Source organism: Aotus nancymaae, unplaced genomic scaffold (genome assembly GCF_030222135.1).
Source record: "Aotus nancymaae isolate 86718 unplaced genomic scaffold, 86718_ANA_hifiasm-v0.15.2.pri h1tg000108l, whole genome shotgun sequence".
NCBI classification, from domain to species: domain Eukaryota; kingdom Metazoa; phylum Chordata; class Mammalia; order Primates; family Aotidae; genus Aotus; species Aotus nancymaae.
Genome location: NW_026988523.1, coordinates 3,187,294 through 3,205,309, shown reverse-complemented (window position 1 = coordinate 3,205,309; position 18,016 = coordinate 3,187,294). Strand labels below are relative to the sequence as shown.

At 33.7% G+C, this 18,016-nt stretch overlaps 1 protein-coding gene across 3 annotated transcripts in view; it reads left to right on the top strand.

Moving 5' to 3' along the window:
• The window catches only part of KIFAP3 (kinesin associated protein 3), a 144,637-nt gene that overhangs the window by 81,707 nt on the left and 44,914 nt on the right, over positions 1–18,016 (top strand). For all 3 annotated transcript variants that reach the window (XM_012444618.2, XM_012444619.3, XM_064370723.1), the window contains exons 12-17: positions 3,722–3,830; positions 5,311–5,423; positions 5,832–5,997; positions 6,603–6,728; positions 10,493–10,591; positions 13,206–13,291. In XM_012444618.2, coding sequence (XP_012300041.1) covers positions 3,722–3,830; positions 5,311–5,423; positions 5,832–5,997; positions 6,603–6,728; positions 10,493–10,591; positions 13,206–13,291 — 699 coding nt within the window. The remainder of the gene's footprint in view (positions 1–3,721; positions 3,831–5,310; positions 5,424–5,831; positions 5,998–6,602; positions 6,729–10,492; positions 10,592–13,205; positions 13,292–18,016) is intronic.

The window sequence follows — 18,016 nt, the reverse complement described above, 5'->3', positions numbered from 1 at the left end:
ATATTGCAAATAACATGACTTTGAAGGTAAGAGAGCAGTGGCCTAGTAGTAATTCATATTCATTTCAGTGATGAAAAAGAAATTGAGTATAGTCATCTTTATTACGTATATTAAAGGAGCTTTATAAACTGTAAACTATATGAAAGTCAGATATTCTTAATAAAATCTTTCTCATCATTTTGATCCATTCATAGTCAATTTTAAATACTGCCTGTCTTTTATGTGTTTTATAGGATAAACCTGTAATTAGATTAGAATTTACTTTGAAAAAATATTTGACATCCAGAGTAGGTCATTATATATACAACATGCCTCATAATCTCTCCCAATATTATATTGCTTTGCTTCCTTTGTACTTTATTGCCTCTAGTTATCCAACGTATTTTAACTTTCTTATCCTATTGTATCACTGTTCTGTAAAATTTAGGAGCCAGGTCAGGTCTTTATACACGATCTTAATGGTCTTAATGGGTAGATTGTTTCAGGTAAGCATACTTGAGGATAGCCAGGAATTAATGATTGTATTCTAATAATAGTTAAAAGTACACATTAACAGTTCGTTGTTATTTAGACCTCTGAGATGCATGTTTTGTTTAAATGGGTGCAAATGCCATCCAGATGCTTATAAAAGTATTTATTAGTAATAGAACGGCCGAAGTACATGGTTAGGTAGTGATGTCATGATGTTATTTAATATTTTATCCTAGAACAGTGTGCAAGAATCTTCATAGTGATCCACATGTTTTCCACCACAGTTGTCCTGTATGTCCCCCTTTGATCTACATGCTTCTTTTTAGCTGAATGCTGGTAAACGTCCTTTCTGACAGCCCCCTTTGCTCTTGCCTGCCATTATCTGCTGAAGTTCAGAAACCAGAGCATCACTTCAAACAGGAGAGTTAGGGAGTAGCCAGTCAGAAGAGATTCCTGAGGCATGCAAAGTTCTGGTATAATCATTCAAAGATGTTTGGGTAGGGGGCGGGGGTCGTAGAGTTGTATGTGAATACAGAGAGCTGTGGGGGTTGGCCTCTGGTCACTGGTAAATAAGTGAAGTCAGGTGCCAGAGAGTCTAGACACGGTGATTTCAGTCATGGGTCTTTGGTATCTGATACTCAATATGGGACTTGTCTGATTGAACACTATTGCCTCTTCATGGCACAGGCTGAAGCCCTTTTAGTGCTTTTCTGTTAAATTAGTAAAAGATGACAATGGACATAGTTAAAACGAACAAATCTAGTTTTAATATTTTCTAGTTCTCAGCAATTACACTTACTTTTGAAGTGCCATGATAGCAATCAAAGACATACTCTTTCATTTGGAGTTTGCACTATTTTTTTTTTAATTTGAAAGCTTTAATTAAAATTGAAGTGTTTATCTCTCTTATTATGAAAAACTAATTCTATATCATTATACATTCCATTTATATTTAGTCCTAATTTAGCTTGATTTGAGGAATGGAAGTTGAGTAAGTTTTCAAGCCATGCATTATTTTCTAAAAATCTAGTTTCTGATTATTTTTATTTCTAGGTAGAATTTAGTATGGAAATTACTTAAAAAATTTTTTTTACCTTCTAAAATAATAACCTGTAGCCCTGTGTTTAAGAGTAATTTTCATACTACAAAGATTGATTTGAAATAAATAATTTTGGTTAGCAATACATACTTTGCTTGAAACTTTGCTTCATTGTAACCGATTCTCAGTTTGAAAAAAAATCTATAGTAGGTTTTTAATTACCGTTTAGAAAACATACCAGTTAATTAGAGGATTGTCACCTACATTTTTGGTAATTTTTAATTTAATTTTTATTGGCAATTTTATTTGTAATTTAATTTTAATTGGGCAGATAGGTAGTGAAATCTGTTAAATATATATCCAGTAAATTAAGATTATTTTATTTTTGCCCTTGAATCTTTTTTTATTCTGTAGCATTATTAAGTAGTAATGATTCTTACCCAGAGATTCCATCTGTGGTAATATTTGTGTTAAAGATCTGTTCTTAGGAGGAGTACATGATACATGCCAGCCGTTCACCTGCTACAGTGTTTTGTAATTTTCATTATACAGATCAGTGTATGTGCTTAGAAATATACCTAATAATTCGAGTGATATTATGTTTTTTAATTAATTTAACCAAATTTAATTTTGGTTTTCAGCTGTTCACTACTAACACATAGAAATGTGATTGATTTTTATATGTTGACCACATATTTTTGAAATGCAGAAGTCATCTTGAACTAACACTAATCAAAACAAGATTTAACAGAATGAGGTCTAAAATATATAAATATTTATTATTCACTGTGTTGGATTCACGAAGGCATGTTGTTTTAAAAAGGTATTGCCCTGAGATAAAAGAAAAGAAGTTTTCATATTTTAAATTTTAGGAATAACTACTCTTTGTTGTTAACAATTTGGGCTGAGAGAAGACTCTCTTTACGTACTATACACCAAGTTAATTTGGTGATTTGACAATAATAGAAGACTAACTTCTCCAAAACATAGCATGAAGTTTCTTTATTTGTCCTTTATTATAGCATCTATCTCTCATGATGACAGATCTGGATTACTGCTAAATGGCTTAGGTAGCCTGCCTTTTCCTTCTTACCTTTTTGTCTGCTGCTTCTCAGACCTTCCTTCCTTTTCTCTTATCACTAAAAAAGTTCTTTTCTCGTTTGATACCTATGCCCAAGTGATTGGATTTAGCCTGCAGCTTCAGTTTCAACCATATATGCCAGTTCCTAAAATTATACCTCCAGTCCAGACATTTCTTCTAAACTCAGGCCTGCATTTATAACTTCCTACTGAATGTCTGCACTAGACTATCACATAAACAGCTTAAACTCAGCATATCTAAAACCAAAATTACTATCTTCCCTTTAAAGTTTTCTTCTACCCTAGTTTCTCCTTTTTGGTGGATGTTGGCATCAGCATGTATGTCATCGCTCAGTGCATAAACCTGGAAGTCATCTTTGACAACTCCTCTCCTTTAACCATAATGCCTAGTCTATTATTAAACTTCATTTTGGTTTTCTTCTCTAAATATATGTCTAATCAATCCTTTTATCTCTACCTAGTCCAGGCAGCCATCTTCTCACTGGGACTTTTCCTCTAGCCTCCTACATGGCTCCCCATATTTTCTTGCAAGTTTATTCTATTTTCTACACTGGCTAAATCTTTTTGAGGCACACATTTTATCCTGACACTTTCCTATTTAGAAGCTTTTAGTAGCTTCCCATTATCCTTAGCACGAAGGCCAAAATCTTTACCATGTACTTCAAGACACTGCATGATCTGGTTTTTACCTTCTTATCTCTTAAAACCATTGGGTTCCCTTTCACCAACAATGCTTGCTTGCTTTTAGTTGTTCATAGAGTGCTGTTTTTTCCTGCATTGTGACCTTTGCATAAGCTATTTTCTTTGCTTGGAATGCTCTGCTTCCAAATAATATGTTTGATTCTTTAAGGACAGATGTTTTATCTAATATTTCTCTTATATTCTACACTGTACTTAGAAGTTCTTATTTAATTCTGAGTATCTAAGAGTCCATTAACTGTTTATTCATCTGGTTACTTAACAGTGAATGCCTGCCAGTTTTATGTGGTAAAATGTAAATAATTATATTATTTCCAATGTGTAATCTAAGGTAACACCTTATGATAAAAATATTGCTTCTATTTTTGTTTTTTTTTTCTTGAGTAAAATATGCACTCTTCTTCCTGCTAGTTAATGAAGATGCTATTTGAATGTTCAGATGAACGAATTGACTTGGAACTCATTTCTTTCTGCATTAATCTTGCTGCTAACAAAAGGAATGTACAGCTTATCTGTGAAGGTTAGTGCCTTTGAGTGTAGGTGACCTTCTTAGCACATGGCATTTGTCATATGATGGAAAATAGATAATAAGGAATTAAGAATTAAATAATTTCTTCATTATAGCTATAATCCTTAAAGGTCAGATAGAATATTCTTACATCATGAATGCAGACACTTAACCTTTTGGTAACATTTTATAAACCATGGTGAGTTAGGCTTAACCGAAAACATTTTCTAGATAAAATGAAACTTTTTCTTTGCAAAGCAGTCTATTACAATATAAGGTAATAAAATACAAATATATTAGATTATTGTTTCTATAATATCTTGGTAAAATAACCCGTCATACATTATGATGTTTCAGAGTCTGCCTGATAGTTTTTGCCTTATTTGAAAAGTAGTATGTGTTTTTAATAAAAAGCACAAATGAGCAAAAAGGAAAAAATTTAAATCTTTATTCCTATCATCCACAGATAATCTTTTAGTGTAATACTTCTGCATATTTTTAAATAAAAATGTGATTATCTGTATATCATGATATATTCTTTTAAAATTAGTAATATCTTGAAATAATATCATTCTATGTGATTAAATACTTTTATAAAGCACATTTGTTAATAACTGCAAAATTGACTATTAAAGAATTTTGCCATAGTTTACTTCACTGTTATGGATATAGTTTGTTGCCACTTCTTTCCTCTTACAAACAGTGCTGTAGTGATTATCCTTTCTCTGAATCTTTATACATTTTCATTTTTATATTGTTGGATACATTCCCAGAAGTACAATTTTTCTGAGTCAAAAGTATTTATGGGCCGGGCGCGGTGGCTCACACCTGTAATCCCAGCACTTTAGGAGGCCGAGGTGGGCGGATCATGAGGTCAAGAGATCGAGTCCATCCCGGCCAATGTGGTGAAACCCCGTCTCTACTAAAAATAAAATTAGCCGGGTGTGGCGGCGTGTGCCTGTAGTCCCAGCTACGTGGGAGGCTGAGGCAGGAGAATTGCTTGAATCTGGGAGGTGGAAGTTGCAGTGAGCCGAGATCGCGCCACTGCTCTCCAGCCTGGCACCTGGCGACACAGCGAGACTCTGTCTCAAAAAAAGAAAAAGTATTTATGTTTTTAACATTTGTAGTAGATGTTGTAGACACAAAATAACACATACTGTATGATTCTATTTATATGAAGTTCCATATCAGGCAAAACTTATTTATGTTTAAAAATGAGACAGGCAAAAGGAAAGAGGAAAAGTGATTGTATCTGGGAAACAGGATTGACTGGGAAGGGGCACAAGTGAACTTATTGGAGGGAATGAAAATACTCTGTATGTTGATATGTAGTATGTGTTGCATAGGTAAATACGTTCATCTACATTAATCAAATTGTACCCTTAAGAGTTATGCATTTTACCAAATTGCTGTGACTTTTTTTTGAGAACTAAACAAAAAATTATTAAACTTAAGTTAACCCTCATTTTATTGGGGGACCTTTCTGTTTCAGGAAATGGGCTGAAGATGCTCATGAAGAGGGCGCTGAAGTTTAAGGATCCATTGCTGATGAAAATGATTAGAAACATTTCTCAGCATGATGGACCAACTAAAAATTTGTTTATTGTAAGTATTATTTTGGCTTTCTAATAAAATAGACTTGGAATTGAAATTGCTACATTTGGAAATACTTACTGGGATCTTGTCCAATATTAATTTATAGTCCAAATTGCTCTTAACGTTATCAACTTCTTTGTTAGTTTAGCACCTAGACATCTCAACCTATGTTTCAATGTTGTTTTTGTTTTGTGATTTTTACCCTAATCCCTCCACCCCAGTACAGTCTTCTTGCCTTAAATCAGTTCACCATAGGCTTCTTTAGCAATTTAGCTCAAGATTATTAAAACAAGAAAATCACATTTGATATTGATTTTTTTCTTTCCATGGGTTAAATTGTTAGATTACTGTGGGTTAAATATTAGATTAAATAAAAAATAATATTTTAACTTTATATTATAATTCTGTTTTATTCAGGATTATGTTGGGGACCTTGCAGCCCAGATCTCTAATGATGAAGAAGAGGAGTTTGTGATTGAATGTTTGGGAACTCTTGCAAACTTGACCATTCCCGACTTAGACTGGGAATTGGTTCTTAAAGAATATAAGTTGGTTCCGTACCTCAAGGATAAACTAAAACCAGGTCTGTGCTAAGTATTTCACTTTTACATATTCACTAAGTTATTCCTTTCTGTTATGGATAAGGCTGCTAGAGCAGTATTGTGTGACTGTTGTATTATTATGTTAGGAAAAGCCATTTCTTCTTACAGCTCTCTTCTTCCAGCAAGGTGGTCATTGGATTTCCTCTTATATATATGTTCTCTTTCTCCTAACAGTGTGTTTTCTTAATATTAGTTTGTTTCCTATTTTACCTTTGTGTTCTTTTGGTAAATTCTATCTTTTTAAAATTACCAAATGCCATTCCTCTACGTATACATACACACACGCAAAGGTCTTTGAGGCATTCAAATGAGTCTTATTTTCTTTGTCCATGTTGTGATTCAGTTGTACTCTCAAAGGCTCATTTCTACTCTTCTGCTGCTTACGCCCCCCGCCCCACTGCTATCATAAACTATCATCAGCAAACATGGAAATTTGGAAAAAGGACAAATTTATAGCATGTCAGTGATTCATATGACTTGATTTAATAGCTTTTAGTATCCTTTCTGTGTATTTAAATTTTGATACTATGAATGAATTTGGATCAGGATATTTCAGTGAAAACTTTCTATGGTTTGACTGCACTAGGTGCTGCAGAAGATGACCTTGTTTTAGAAGTGGTTATAATGATTGGAACTGTATCCATGGATGACTCTTGTGCTGCATTGCTAGCCAAATCTGGGATAATCCCTGCACTCATTGAATTGCTAAATGGTAAATAACCTTAATTTATTTTTATGTTAATATCTAAACAACTTACTGATTTAAATATTTAAATATAAAATGCAGAGTCTGCAGTCTGTTTTTCTCATTACATTAATTGTTTTATAGCAACTTACATAATCAAGAAAAATGAATTAAATATACTGCTAACTGGAATTGGATAGAGTAGTATCAAAGATCTTTAGCTTTCAAAGGTAAGAACGTTGCTGTAAGAAGTTCAGGACCAATTTTACAAAAGTACTCTCCTCACCAGCCTTGAACAACCAATACGGTAGTCACCGCTTAATCAAGGAGAATACATTCCAAGACCCTCAGCAGTTGCCTGAAACTGCAGATACTACCAAACCCTATAAATACTGTCTTTTTCTAAACATACCTATGATAAAGTTTAATTTATAAATTAGACACAGTGAGAGATTAACAACAGTAACTAATAATAAAAGAGAACAATTATAAGAATATGCTTAGTATCACTACTCTTATGCTTTGGAGCCATTGTTAAAGGAAATAAGGGTTACTTGAATACAAGCATTGCAGTACTGCGCTGGTTGACCTGATAACCAAGATGGCTGCTAAGGGACTAATGGGTGGGTGGCATGTCCATCCTGAATACACTGGACAAAAGGATGATTCATGTCCTGGATGGGACAGAGTGGAACAGTGGGAAATTACATCACACTGTTCAGAATTGTGTACAATTTAAAATGTATGAATTGTTTATTTTTGGAATTTTTCATTTAATATTTTTGGACCACGGTTGACTACAGGTAACTACAACCATGGAAAGAAAAAACACAGATAAGGAAGGACCACTGTATTATATAACTTCTTTCTGTTGAGCTTTGTGTTGGTTTGAATTGGATCTCTTCTCTTGTGCAAATCTTGTTTTTTATAACTTGACTTCTAAGTAGGAATGTTCATTTGGAAGCTAATTCTAAACATCATATTCCCTTTTAGATCCAGACAGAATTGCCTTCTAAGTTCTCTGAACTTTCTTAGTTGATGAAAATGTTCTATATATGTGCTGTCCAGCACATGCAGCTGTAGAACACTTGAACAGTGGCTCTTACAACTGATCACCTGAATTGTTGAATTAATTTAATTAGCTTCAGTAGTTTATGGCTACAGTATTTGAGAGTGTAGGCCTAGAGTTTTCCCCTTGCATTTATATTGCTCTTAAGGGGCAGGGCTCATTCTTCTCCATATTGCATACAAAATTTATCTGAATCTTATTAGGGCCAATTCCCTAGGATCTTACACATCATAACTACCCAATAGTACAGAAGTGAAAAACGCTAATATGAGATGCCTGAAGAAGATACTCTCATCTCAGTTCGTCTTGTACTAGGTATGATATATATGCATTTTGTATTAATTTTATTAGACTTTTAGAATATATAATAGCATACATAAATTTTAAGTATAGCTCAATGTATTTTCAGTGTAAGCACACCCATGTTATTATCACTCATGGAAGAAAATAAAACATTGCCAGTACCTTAGAAGTGCCTTTTCTCCCTCCTCTCAGTCGTTATCACCTCCTTCAAAGTGGTTAGTTTGGGGCCAGGCGCTGTGGCTCACACCTGTAATCTCAGCGCTTTGGGAGGCCCAGGAGGGCAGATCCGAGGTCAAGAGATGAGACCATCCTGGCCAACATAGTGAAGCCCTGTGCCTACTAAAAATACAAAAATTAGCTGGGCATTGTGGTGCACACCTTTAGTCCCAGCTACTCGGGAGGCTGAAGCGTGAGAATCGCTTGAACCCAGGAGGTGGAGGTTGCAGTGAGCCAAGATCGCGCCACTGTACTCCAGCCTGGTGACAGAACGAGACTCCGCCTCAAAAAAAAGTGGTTAGTTTGAAACAAAAGACAGTTTCTTTTGTCACCACTAGATTAATTTTGGTTGGTTTTGAACTTTATTATACAAGTGGAATCTAGTTTATTTTGTTCTGCCTTATACTGTGACATTCATCTATGTTGTATACGAAAGTTTGTTCATTTTCATTGTTGTATATCATATCTTATTATATGAATATACCACCATTTATCCTTTCTACTACTGATGGATAGTAGTTAGGTTTTTGTGGAGAGGAGGAGGACTATTATAAATAATGCTCCTATGAACATTTTGAAAGCTTTTATTTGGCGAACATATGTACTCATTTCTATCAGGTATACACATAGGAGTAGAATGGCTGGGTCACACAGTGTGTATGTGTTTAGCTTTAGTAAACTGTGCCAATCTGTAGTTGTCCCAGTTTTCATTCCTACCAGTAATGTAAGAGACCTGCAGTTGTTCCACATCACCTCCAATACTGGGTATTGTCAGTCCTTTCAATTGTAGCCATCATACTGGTATGTCATTATGATTTTAATTTGCATTTCCCTAATGACTAATGAAGTTGAACACCTGTTTATGTTTATTGACCATTTAGGGATACCGAATACAAAGATATGCCTGTTTAAGCCTTTGGCACATTTTTCTGTTTTGAATTTTTTTTTATTTAATTTGTAAGTTCCTTAATATGATTTATTTTAATAGGTCATCTAGAGATAATGCCCCATATTTGAAGTATTCCTTCTCCAAAATGGAGCGTATTTGTATTTACTTTGGTACACTCTTCTCACAGCCAGAAGTTTGCAGATCAGAAATAATTAAAAGAAAGACTAAGTAGTTGGGAGGTGAAAGTAAAGACACGTAGTTGACAGAGTGAGAATGAAGATTTTGTGGAGAACTGAAGAAAGTTGAAGCAAAATGACCTGCATCCTGGAATTGCTGTCCCACAGTGATTATAATCAAGAGAGCTTTATAAAGCGATCTGACACAGCTAGCTCAGAGTGTTTTACTATGTTTTGGTGTTCTCTGACATGAGAGTATCACAGGCAGAGACTTTATAATACTCTTTTTAAGAAATATATGGATTTTCAAGATTGAAACCTTTGGTATTAAGTGAGGGAATACTGTATACCAATATAGTAATTAATAGTGAGAAATTTAGCCCAATTTGTTTGAGGGAGTAGTACCTTGGCAAGTCAGTGAGGGAGATCACTTGGGACAAATTGAACTTTAAGGGACCCACAATTTATTCTGTACAACTGGTTTGATACTCTGTTGACCTAAAAATCTGTTTCTAAAATGTCATTGAACTTTTACCAAGAGTTGGTAGCAAACTATACTATTAAATCTAATTTTACAACCATTACTTAAGGTTAGATTTCTATAAGCAATTATGCTTTTTCTATTACATATTAATCAGTGGACATCAGCTGTTAAGTTACTATTTGTATGGTATTAAACATTTATTAAGTGGCCTTTATTATGTAACTTTTTACTATTATAATTAATTAGATGGAAACTAAATTACTTATTATTTCATGCCAATATGTAAAGTTTAATTTTGTGAACATTATTTAACATAAGGAAATACCTTTTTATGATAGTTCAGTTTCTACCTAAAGTTTAGAAGATACGATTTTTAAGAATTATTTTTCTCCTGTGAAGTCAACATTATAAAGACAAAATAGAACCAGGTTTATTTTACAAATTAGAATTGTTTAAAGAATTCTTATGTACAAAACAGGTGGTAGTAACTGTTACCATTTTACATTAGAAACATAGAAGTTAGTTTAATCCATTTCTGCTTACTTATCTCCTTATCACTTTTAGTTTTTCTCATTCTATATTATTCCCCTCAATGATTTAAAATTTGGTATATAAACATAGTATTCTTCATTTGAATTTTTTGTTTACTTACAGCTCAACAAGAAGATGATGAATTTGTATGTCAGATAATTTATGTCTTCTACCAAATGGTTTTCCACCAAGCCACGAGAGACGTCATAATCAAGGAAACACGTATCCTTTCAGTGTTTACAGTAGATAGCAATATTTCACATATTCAGAAAGGATGCATCTTTGGTTTTTTTCTTGCAAATTTTGAAATAATGTAGAAAACACTAAGTTTTGAGATAAATTTAGAAGATAACCTGTTTTCCATGGAACCTCTTGACCCCAAATCAGTATATAGGTAGAATATAATGAGAACAATTTTATTAACTAGTCAGGTTATGATTCCTAAGAAACTTAGCAAACATATCAGAACTTCCTTCTCTATTAACATACCTTAAATACCAGAGGTTCCTAGGACTAACCTTGGTTCTTTTCTAATCTTACCTTATTTACTCTATGTGGGAAAGCACATCTATTCCCATGAGTTTAGCTACCAACTATATGCTAAGTATTTAATCTTCATAACCCCTATCTTGAGCCCCAGGCATTTGTTGCTATCTGCCACTTGGATATCTTCCACCTACCTAAAGGAGCATAGCATGCTGTAGCCTGAAGAGCATTATAAATCAAATAGTCCTAATTTTAAATTGCCTTTTGCTACTTACTAAGCTACAGGACTTTGGAAAAGTTACTTAACCTACTTAGCATACAATCATGTACCTAAAAAATACCTGTAACATTAATATTAAAATTAAAAGGCCTCCTACCTTATAGAGTTGTTGTAAGTACTAATGGATTTAAATTGCCAATAGTTCCCAACACACAGAGGTATTTAGTACCTGGTAGTTTATCATTCTTGCATCCAAAGGGTACTCAATATTGGTAACATCCTCCCCTGATAAGCAAAACAGTCATGCCTTCTGTATTCATTGTGAATAACAACTGTGTCATCCACACAGTCCCTTAAGCTGAAAATTTTGGTATCTGCTAACTCTTTTACTATATGTAATTAAACTTTCATTTATTCACACATTTCTCAAGCTTTGACCATCTAAACAGATACTGGCTTATGTGTTAGATGTATAAGAAAGTCCTTGACCTCAAGGAGTTTATAGTTTCTTTGGAGAGATAGACAGGTTTAATATACAAGAAATATAAAATTATAATCCAGTACGATTGGCCGGGCACAGTGGCTCATGCCTGTAATCCCAGCACTTTGGGAGGCTGAGGTGAGAGCATCACTTGAGGTCAAGTGTTTGAGACCAGCCTGGGCAACATAGTGAGACCTCATCTCTACTAAAAATAAAAAGATAAAATATTAGCTGGGCATGGTGTTGCATGCCTCTAGTCCCAGCTACTCAGGAAACTGAAGCAGGAGTTATCGTGTGAACCTGACAAGTCAAGGCTGCAGTGAGCTACGATTGTGCCACTGCATTCCAGCCTGGGTGGCAGAGGGAGACCTATCTCAAAAAATTAAAAATTCTGGAACCATATAAAGTTTCCAAGAGTCAAGTCTGATAAATAACAAGTCTGTTTTGAGAAATGTTAATATTAATATGGGCTATCAAAATACAAATACTGTTCTGCCTTAACAGCTAACAGTAGAGAATGTAATAAGTATTTTTAATATGGTTTACAAACTGACTTTCCCAGAAAGATAAACTCCAAATACACTTTTAAACAATGTTAAAATAATTGGAATAAATTAATTTTTCCTCAGCTGTCTTCCATGGAACATACTCCTTAAGTTTTAACAGCTGCTTACTGAAAAAAAGGTTCTATGATAGTAAAATAAGTTTGAGAAACACTGAGTTAAAGTTAGCAAGTTTTCTTGTTACAGGGTCTTCTTTGAACTTTTAATATTTTTTTTGGGTTGAGAGTCTCTGAAGGTATATTTTATGTGTAGAATTACTTAAAATTTACATGACCGTGGAAGCCACTACAGAAAATAGTTAAATGAAAATGTAGTTTTCCTAGGTAACTTCTTTGAAAGACAATCCTGTTTATAGGTCATCTCATAAGGTTTTTTGTGAGGACTTATCTGTTGTGTTTATTTACTCTTTTGTTATCTTAATTTTTATATATCCAAAATGATGTTTACTTGTGTTTTTGGTTCTTTTCTGAATTATATTTATTTCCTTTGGTTTTCTAATCCTGATTTGTGTTGTTTGTATATATATATGTGTGTGTGTGTATATATATATATATATAATGTGTGTGTGTGTGTGTGTGTGTATATATATACACACACACACGTAATTATAAAAATCTAATTATAAAAATATATATAATATATAAAAATCATTTGGATATATAAAAATTATATATATATAATTATTTTTTCATTCTTTTTATCTCTTTTGAATTATTAGGTTGCAGCTTTCTTTTATGTGAAAATGTCGTATGCCTTCCCCTTTTGACCATGAATCTCTCTTGTTATTTTTGTATGAAATTAGTTTTCCTGAATTTTTAGGAGAGCAGGATAGATTAAGAAGCATTTGTAGCTACACAACTATAGATCTTCCTCTTCATTTATGTTCATGATCCTCATGTATTCAGAAACAGGGTCTTGTATTTCCTGGAATTTATTGACTTTGTTTTCCATATCCATTTTTATCTAGATTTTTCTTTTTTTTATGTCCCTACTATCCCTGTTTTTTTAAACAAATGAAATATTAAGTGTTTCTGGTCATCTTGCATTAATTTTATTTAGTTTCTATCTTTAACCATTTTTATTCAGAGGCTCCAGCATATCTCATAGACCTGATGCATGATAAGAATAATGAAATTCGAAAGGTCTGTGATAATACATTAGATATTATAGCGGTAAGTAATTATTTTTTCTACACAAAGTATAATTGACTTCATCTTGGGGGGAACAAACATTATAAACCTATTTTGAACTATGCAGTCAGTGTAAACCCAGCTTTGTATTTTGGTAAGATTCAGGATATACAGTGATACTAAATTTACTTTTTAAATATTAGTAAATTTTTAGCTTTCAACTTTTAAGTCATCAGCTCCTTAGAGACTTTATAGGTATTCAGAGTTCTGATCTTCATGTCATCTCAGAGTCACTTGTTTTTCAGATAAATTGTTGCATAGGAGTGGGGAGTTGGAAGACAGTTTCTGTCAAAACATCATCAATTTTGTGGTTTGGCCATTAAATTTTTTTAATAAATCAATTCTTGTATCAGCTATTTTTTCAGTTAATTGATAGTTTTATTATATACATACAGTTGTCCTTTAAGTTGCTTTGAAATGATGGGGAATACAAAAATCTTAATGTTATTCATAGTTTTTGAGTTGTTTTTTTTTTTGTTTGTGTGTTTTGTTTTGTTTTTTTGAGACAGAGTCTCGCCCTGTCACCCAGACTGGAGTGCAGTGGTACGATCTCAGCTCACTGCAACCTCTGCCTCCTGGGTTCAAGTGATTCTCCTGCCTCAGCCTCCTGGCTGGGACTACAGGTGCCTGCCACAATACTAGGCTAATATTTATGTGTGTGTGTGTTTAGTAGAGATGGGGTTTCACCATGTTAGCCAGGGTGGTCTCGATCTCCTGACCTTGTGATCCTCCCTCCTCGGCCTCCCAAAGTGCTGGGATTACAGGTGTGAGCCACTGCGCCTGGCCAGTTTTGGAGGTTTTTAAAGGATACGTGACTATAGAGATATGATTAAAGAGATGATCTAAGTGTTGGGTTAGAAACTTCTGGACCGTGCAGACTTTTCTCCAGCAATTTTGCTGCCTACCAGTCTTATGCCTGGATTTGGGCCTTGCACTGGGGATGTGCCAGATACTTAATTATTTTAAGTAGTTTTTTATATATGACGTATACTGCTATGCACAACCAGGTTGCTTTCTTTTTTGAACTGGATTTGGCTCACCTTTAGAAAGTTTATTGAATGTAGCCTCTTCAGTAGTTTTAAAAATTTAACTTTAACTTTTTAAACAGATCAGAATAGTATATTTTTTTAATCAATTAACTTAGTTGGAAATCCACTGAGTTGGACTTTCTGGTAGTGATTTAATCATGAAACTAGACAATCACCATTAGGAACTTTATTGTCACTTTCTCACATTTTATTTCAGAAATTCATCTTAATTTGCTATCATCTGTTTTTTGGATTTGACTGTCTCGTTACCGGTGTAGAACTAAATTGATACATTAACATTTTAGCTTTGATTTCTAAGTCATAATAGAGAAACTGTACATATTAAATCCTTGTTCAGCCAAGATATTTCACTATTAACTGATCACAGGACTTATGAATATAGAATATTTAATATGCCTAGAGAATAATTTCATGACTCATACTGTTTTCTAATAGATCACAGTGTCATTGGTGTATGTAAAGTATTAGTATAAGAACAAGAAACTTCTTATAGTTCTATATGTGACTATCTTACTTGAAGCAATGAGTAAAGGAGAGAGTTGACAGTCTGTTATGCATTACATTTAACATACTTTTTATCTACCTTCTGTCTAGGAAAGGTAGCTGGAAGATAGTAATGTTTAGATTTACATATTAAGTGTATGTGGTTTAGAATGTAAGGTGATAGTTCCAAAAGGTCAATTCAGCATTCATCTAAAAATATTTTGTATAAAATACAAATATATTTATTATAAAATCAAAATTTTATTTCAAATAATTTCCAAACTCTGGGCTTAAGTCTCTTATCTTCAAAGACAGTATCTAAAAGAGAAAAGAGACCTTGTGTCTCTTTTCTCTTTTAGATCTCGTCTTAGCTCTCCTTTCCAGAACCAAAGTTTCCAAACAGTTGTCTATATTTTACTTCCTTCACTTCTGTACTTTAAACCTATGAAAATTCTGGTTTCTGCCTCCATTGCTGCATTGAAATGGTGCTCACTAAAAAGACCATCAAGGGAGAATCAAAGTCTTTGTTAGCATTAGTAATGCTAACTAAATAACAGACTTTTAAAATTATTAGAAACCTGCTTAGGAGAGGAGTGGATGATCTCTTAAAACTCTTTTTACCTCTAGATAATGATTTCCTAGTATTTTCAGCATGACTGTATTCTATAATAATAAAAAATAAAATATAAATAGACAGGATGGAAATATTTGTAGCTCAAAGCAATTTATCTGTAAGAAAACAAACTTACTTGCCACTGAAGACAGACAGTGCGGAATAACACCTAAGAAAAATTAGATGCCTTGCAAGCCTTGGGGAAATATACTTTCTGCAGTAAAGGACTTGTCCCCCAAATTAAGCAAATATTATACTAGTGATGATTTGTTTGATGTAGTTGGGCCCAAGCCCTCAACTGATGAATTGAAACAGATGTGTGGTGGTAGTACTCTGGGTACCAAGGAGGATTACATAACTTGTTTACATGATGCAGTCTCTGTGGCCTCATCAGCACATTGTCACCTGTTTGACTATGTTACTTGTAGCCTGGGAGGCAGGGAATGGTGTAGATGCAAAGAAGAGCAGGGAGGCAAGGAGAGAGAAACCTATAGCTACTTGGTCTTCCAAGGGAATTATAAATCTGTTGACCATTGCCTTTTTCTCTTCCATGCCTTGGAAGGAATCATGAAAGGAAGAACATTACCTACCCCTCCAATCTAGAGAGCTTCTAACAATTCAATTAGATTTGTATCTTTCAGTACATCCTCAACTTTGTGTGAAGTATTTAAGAACCTCAGAAATCCTCCTCTGATATTTCTGGTTTGTCATATATTTAATACATGTTTATTAAGCACCTATTACATGCCAAACACTAAGAAAGACACTGAAAATACAAAACTCAACAATATATGTTCCTTGAATATAAAAATTTACAATCTAGTCTCCAGAGAACACCAAGATACTATTCTGTAACCATGTGAACTGGCGTTCCAGAAGCAGTACTACTACATGGCCTATCACTAGATTATTTGTACTAATGACACACTATATCTACAGGGTGTTAACAGGAAAAGGGATACAGCCAGGTTATCTTCTGAAAGACTGATGACTGTCATCATTCTAGCTACTGTGTGATTTGATAGTGACATAGGCTTGCGTCACTGAGATTTTGAATGGTACTTCTTCCTTTTTTATTAACTCTTAATTATAATCATGGGCAGATTGTTTTTATTTTAATAATCTGGAATTAAGAGCAAGCTGTAATATTCTAAACTCGGAAAAGTAGGTGCTGTCTTCATTCCAGACAGACAAAATTGTACTTAATAAGGCTGGTTTATTAAAATGAAAGAAACCAATATAGCTTTAAATGCAGCTTCTACATCACCCATTGTTATGGTCTCTGCAAAGATAACCAAGGAAGCCTGTGTCAGAGAGAAAATGTGGGTTTATTAATAATCTTGCCAGTAAGGGAGAGCACTTTAAAAAGTATCTTACAACATCTTGAAAAGAAGTTACAGAGAAGGTTTTATAGGGTTAGGGTTAGCATTAGAACTCAAGCTTTCTCAAGCATGGGTAAATGCTGGTCACTTTTAATTGGCATGCAAGTTGGATGTGGGCACAGGGTAGTGATTTTCAAGTGAATTGTTGGCAGAAATTTCTAAAATCTTCTCTTTCCAGACCAAGTAGAACTGGTTCTTGCTCTGCAGTCTTGGTAAATTTTTTTATTTCTCAGTGTAAGTTTGATTTTTATTTCTTAATCCCATAGAATCTAATTGGGTTTAATGAGATAAATTTAGTTAGCCCTTTTTTATAGTTCATTTTAATATTACATAAAGCAAAAGGCAGAAATTTAGGATATTTTTCCAACTTGTTAGAATTTAAGTATATACACACATAATCTTATACATAAATGTGGGTTTCCTACCTGTTATGCCTGTTACTTTATTTTTTTTAATTGACAACAGTTGGACTTAAAAGAAACAGGCATAGTATGACAGACAAAAATTATGATTTCTTACTTATATAAATTTTATGTAGTTATTTCTTTTACTTTGTGGTCAAGACTTAAGGTCAACACTTGGGGCAGTCTCACTGAGAAATAGATAGCATGTGCATAAAAATCAACGACTTTATTATATATGTTAAATTATGTGTATTTTATCTATATTATTGGGAGAAATATTTTCTAAGATATAAAAAGTGTCTTGTTCACAGCTACCATCGTAACTTTAATGAGCAACTAAATTGTTCCAGACTTGCTTTAATTTAGTATGAAAAATTATATTAAATAAACCATGTTACAGTCTCAATTAGGGGGCTGCCACATTAAAGGAGAAAGGAAAATCTGTTTTCCATCAGTTGTGTTAGAACACAAAGCAGAGCTATGTAGCTCTGAGTTATCCTATAGTGTGTTAATCAGATACAAGGTGTGACGGAAGCCAGTGACAAAGAGTTTTCCTGATAGTGAACAGGCTCTGATAATAGGCTAGTTAAGGCTTCATAATGTTTCGGTGGTTAACTAGTAAACAAAATGATGTAAGACTTCAAAAAGGATGGCACATTCCATGTAAAACCAAACCGTAAGTCTTTCATGACACTTTAGAATTTATGGATACTGAGTGCTTAAAATCACAATGTCAGGAGCTGAGAAGAGAAGGAAATAAACAAAGCATGTTTTTC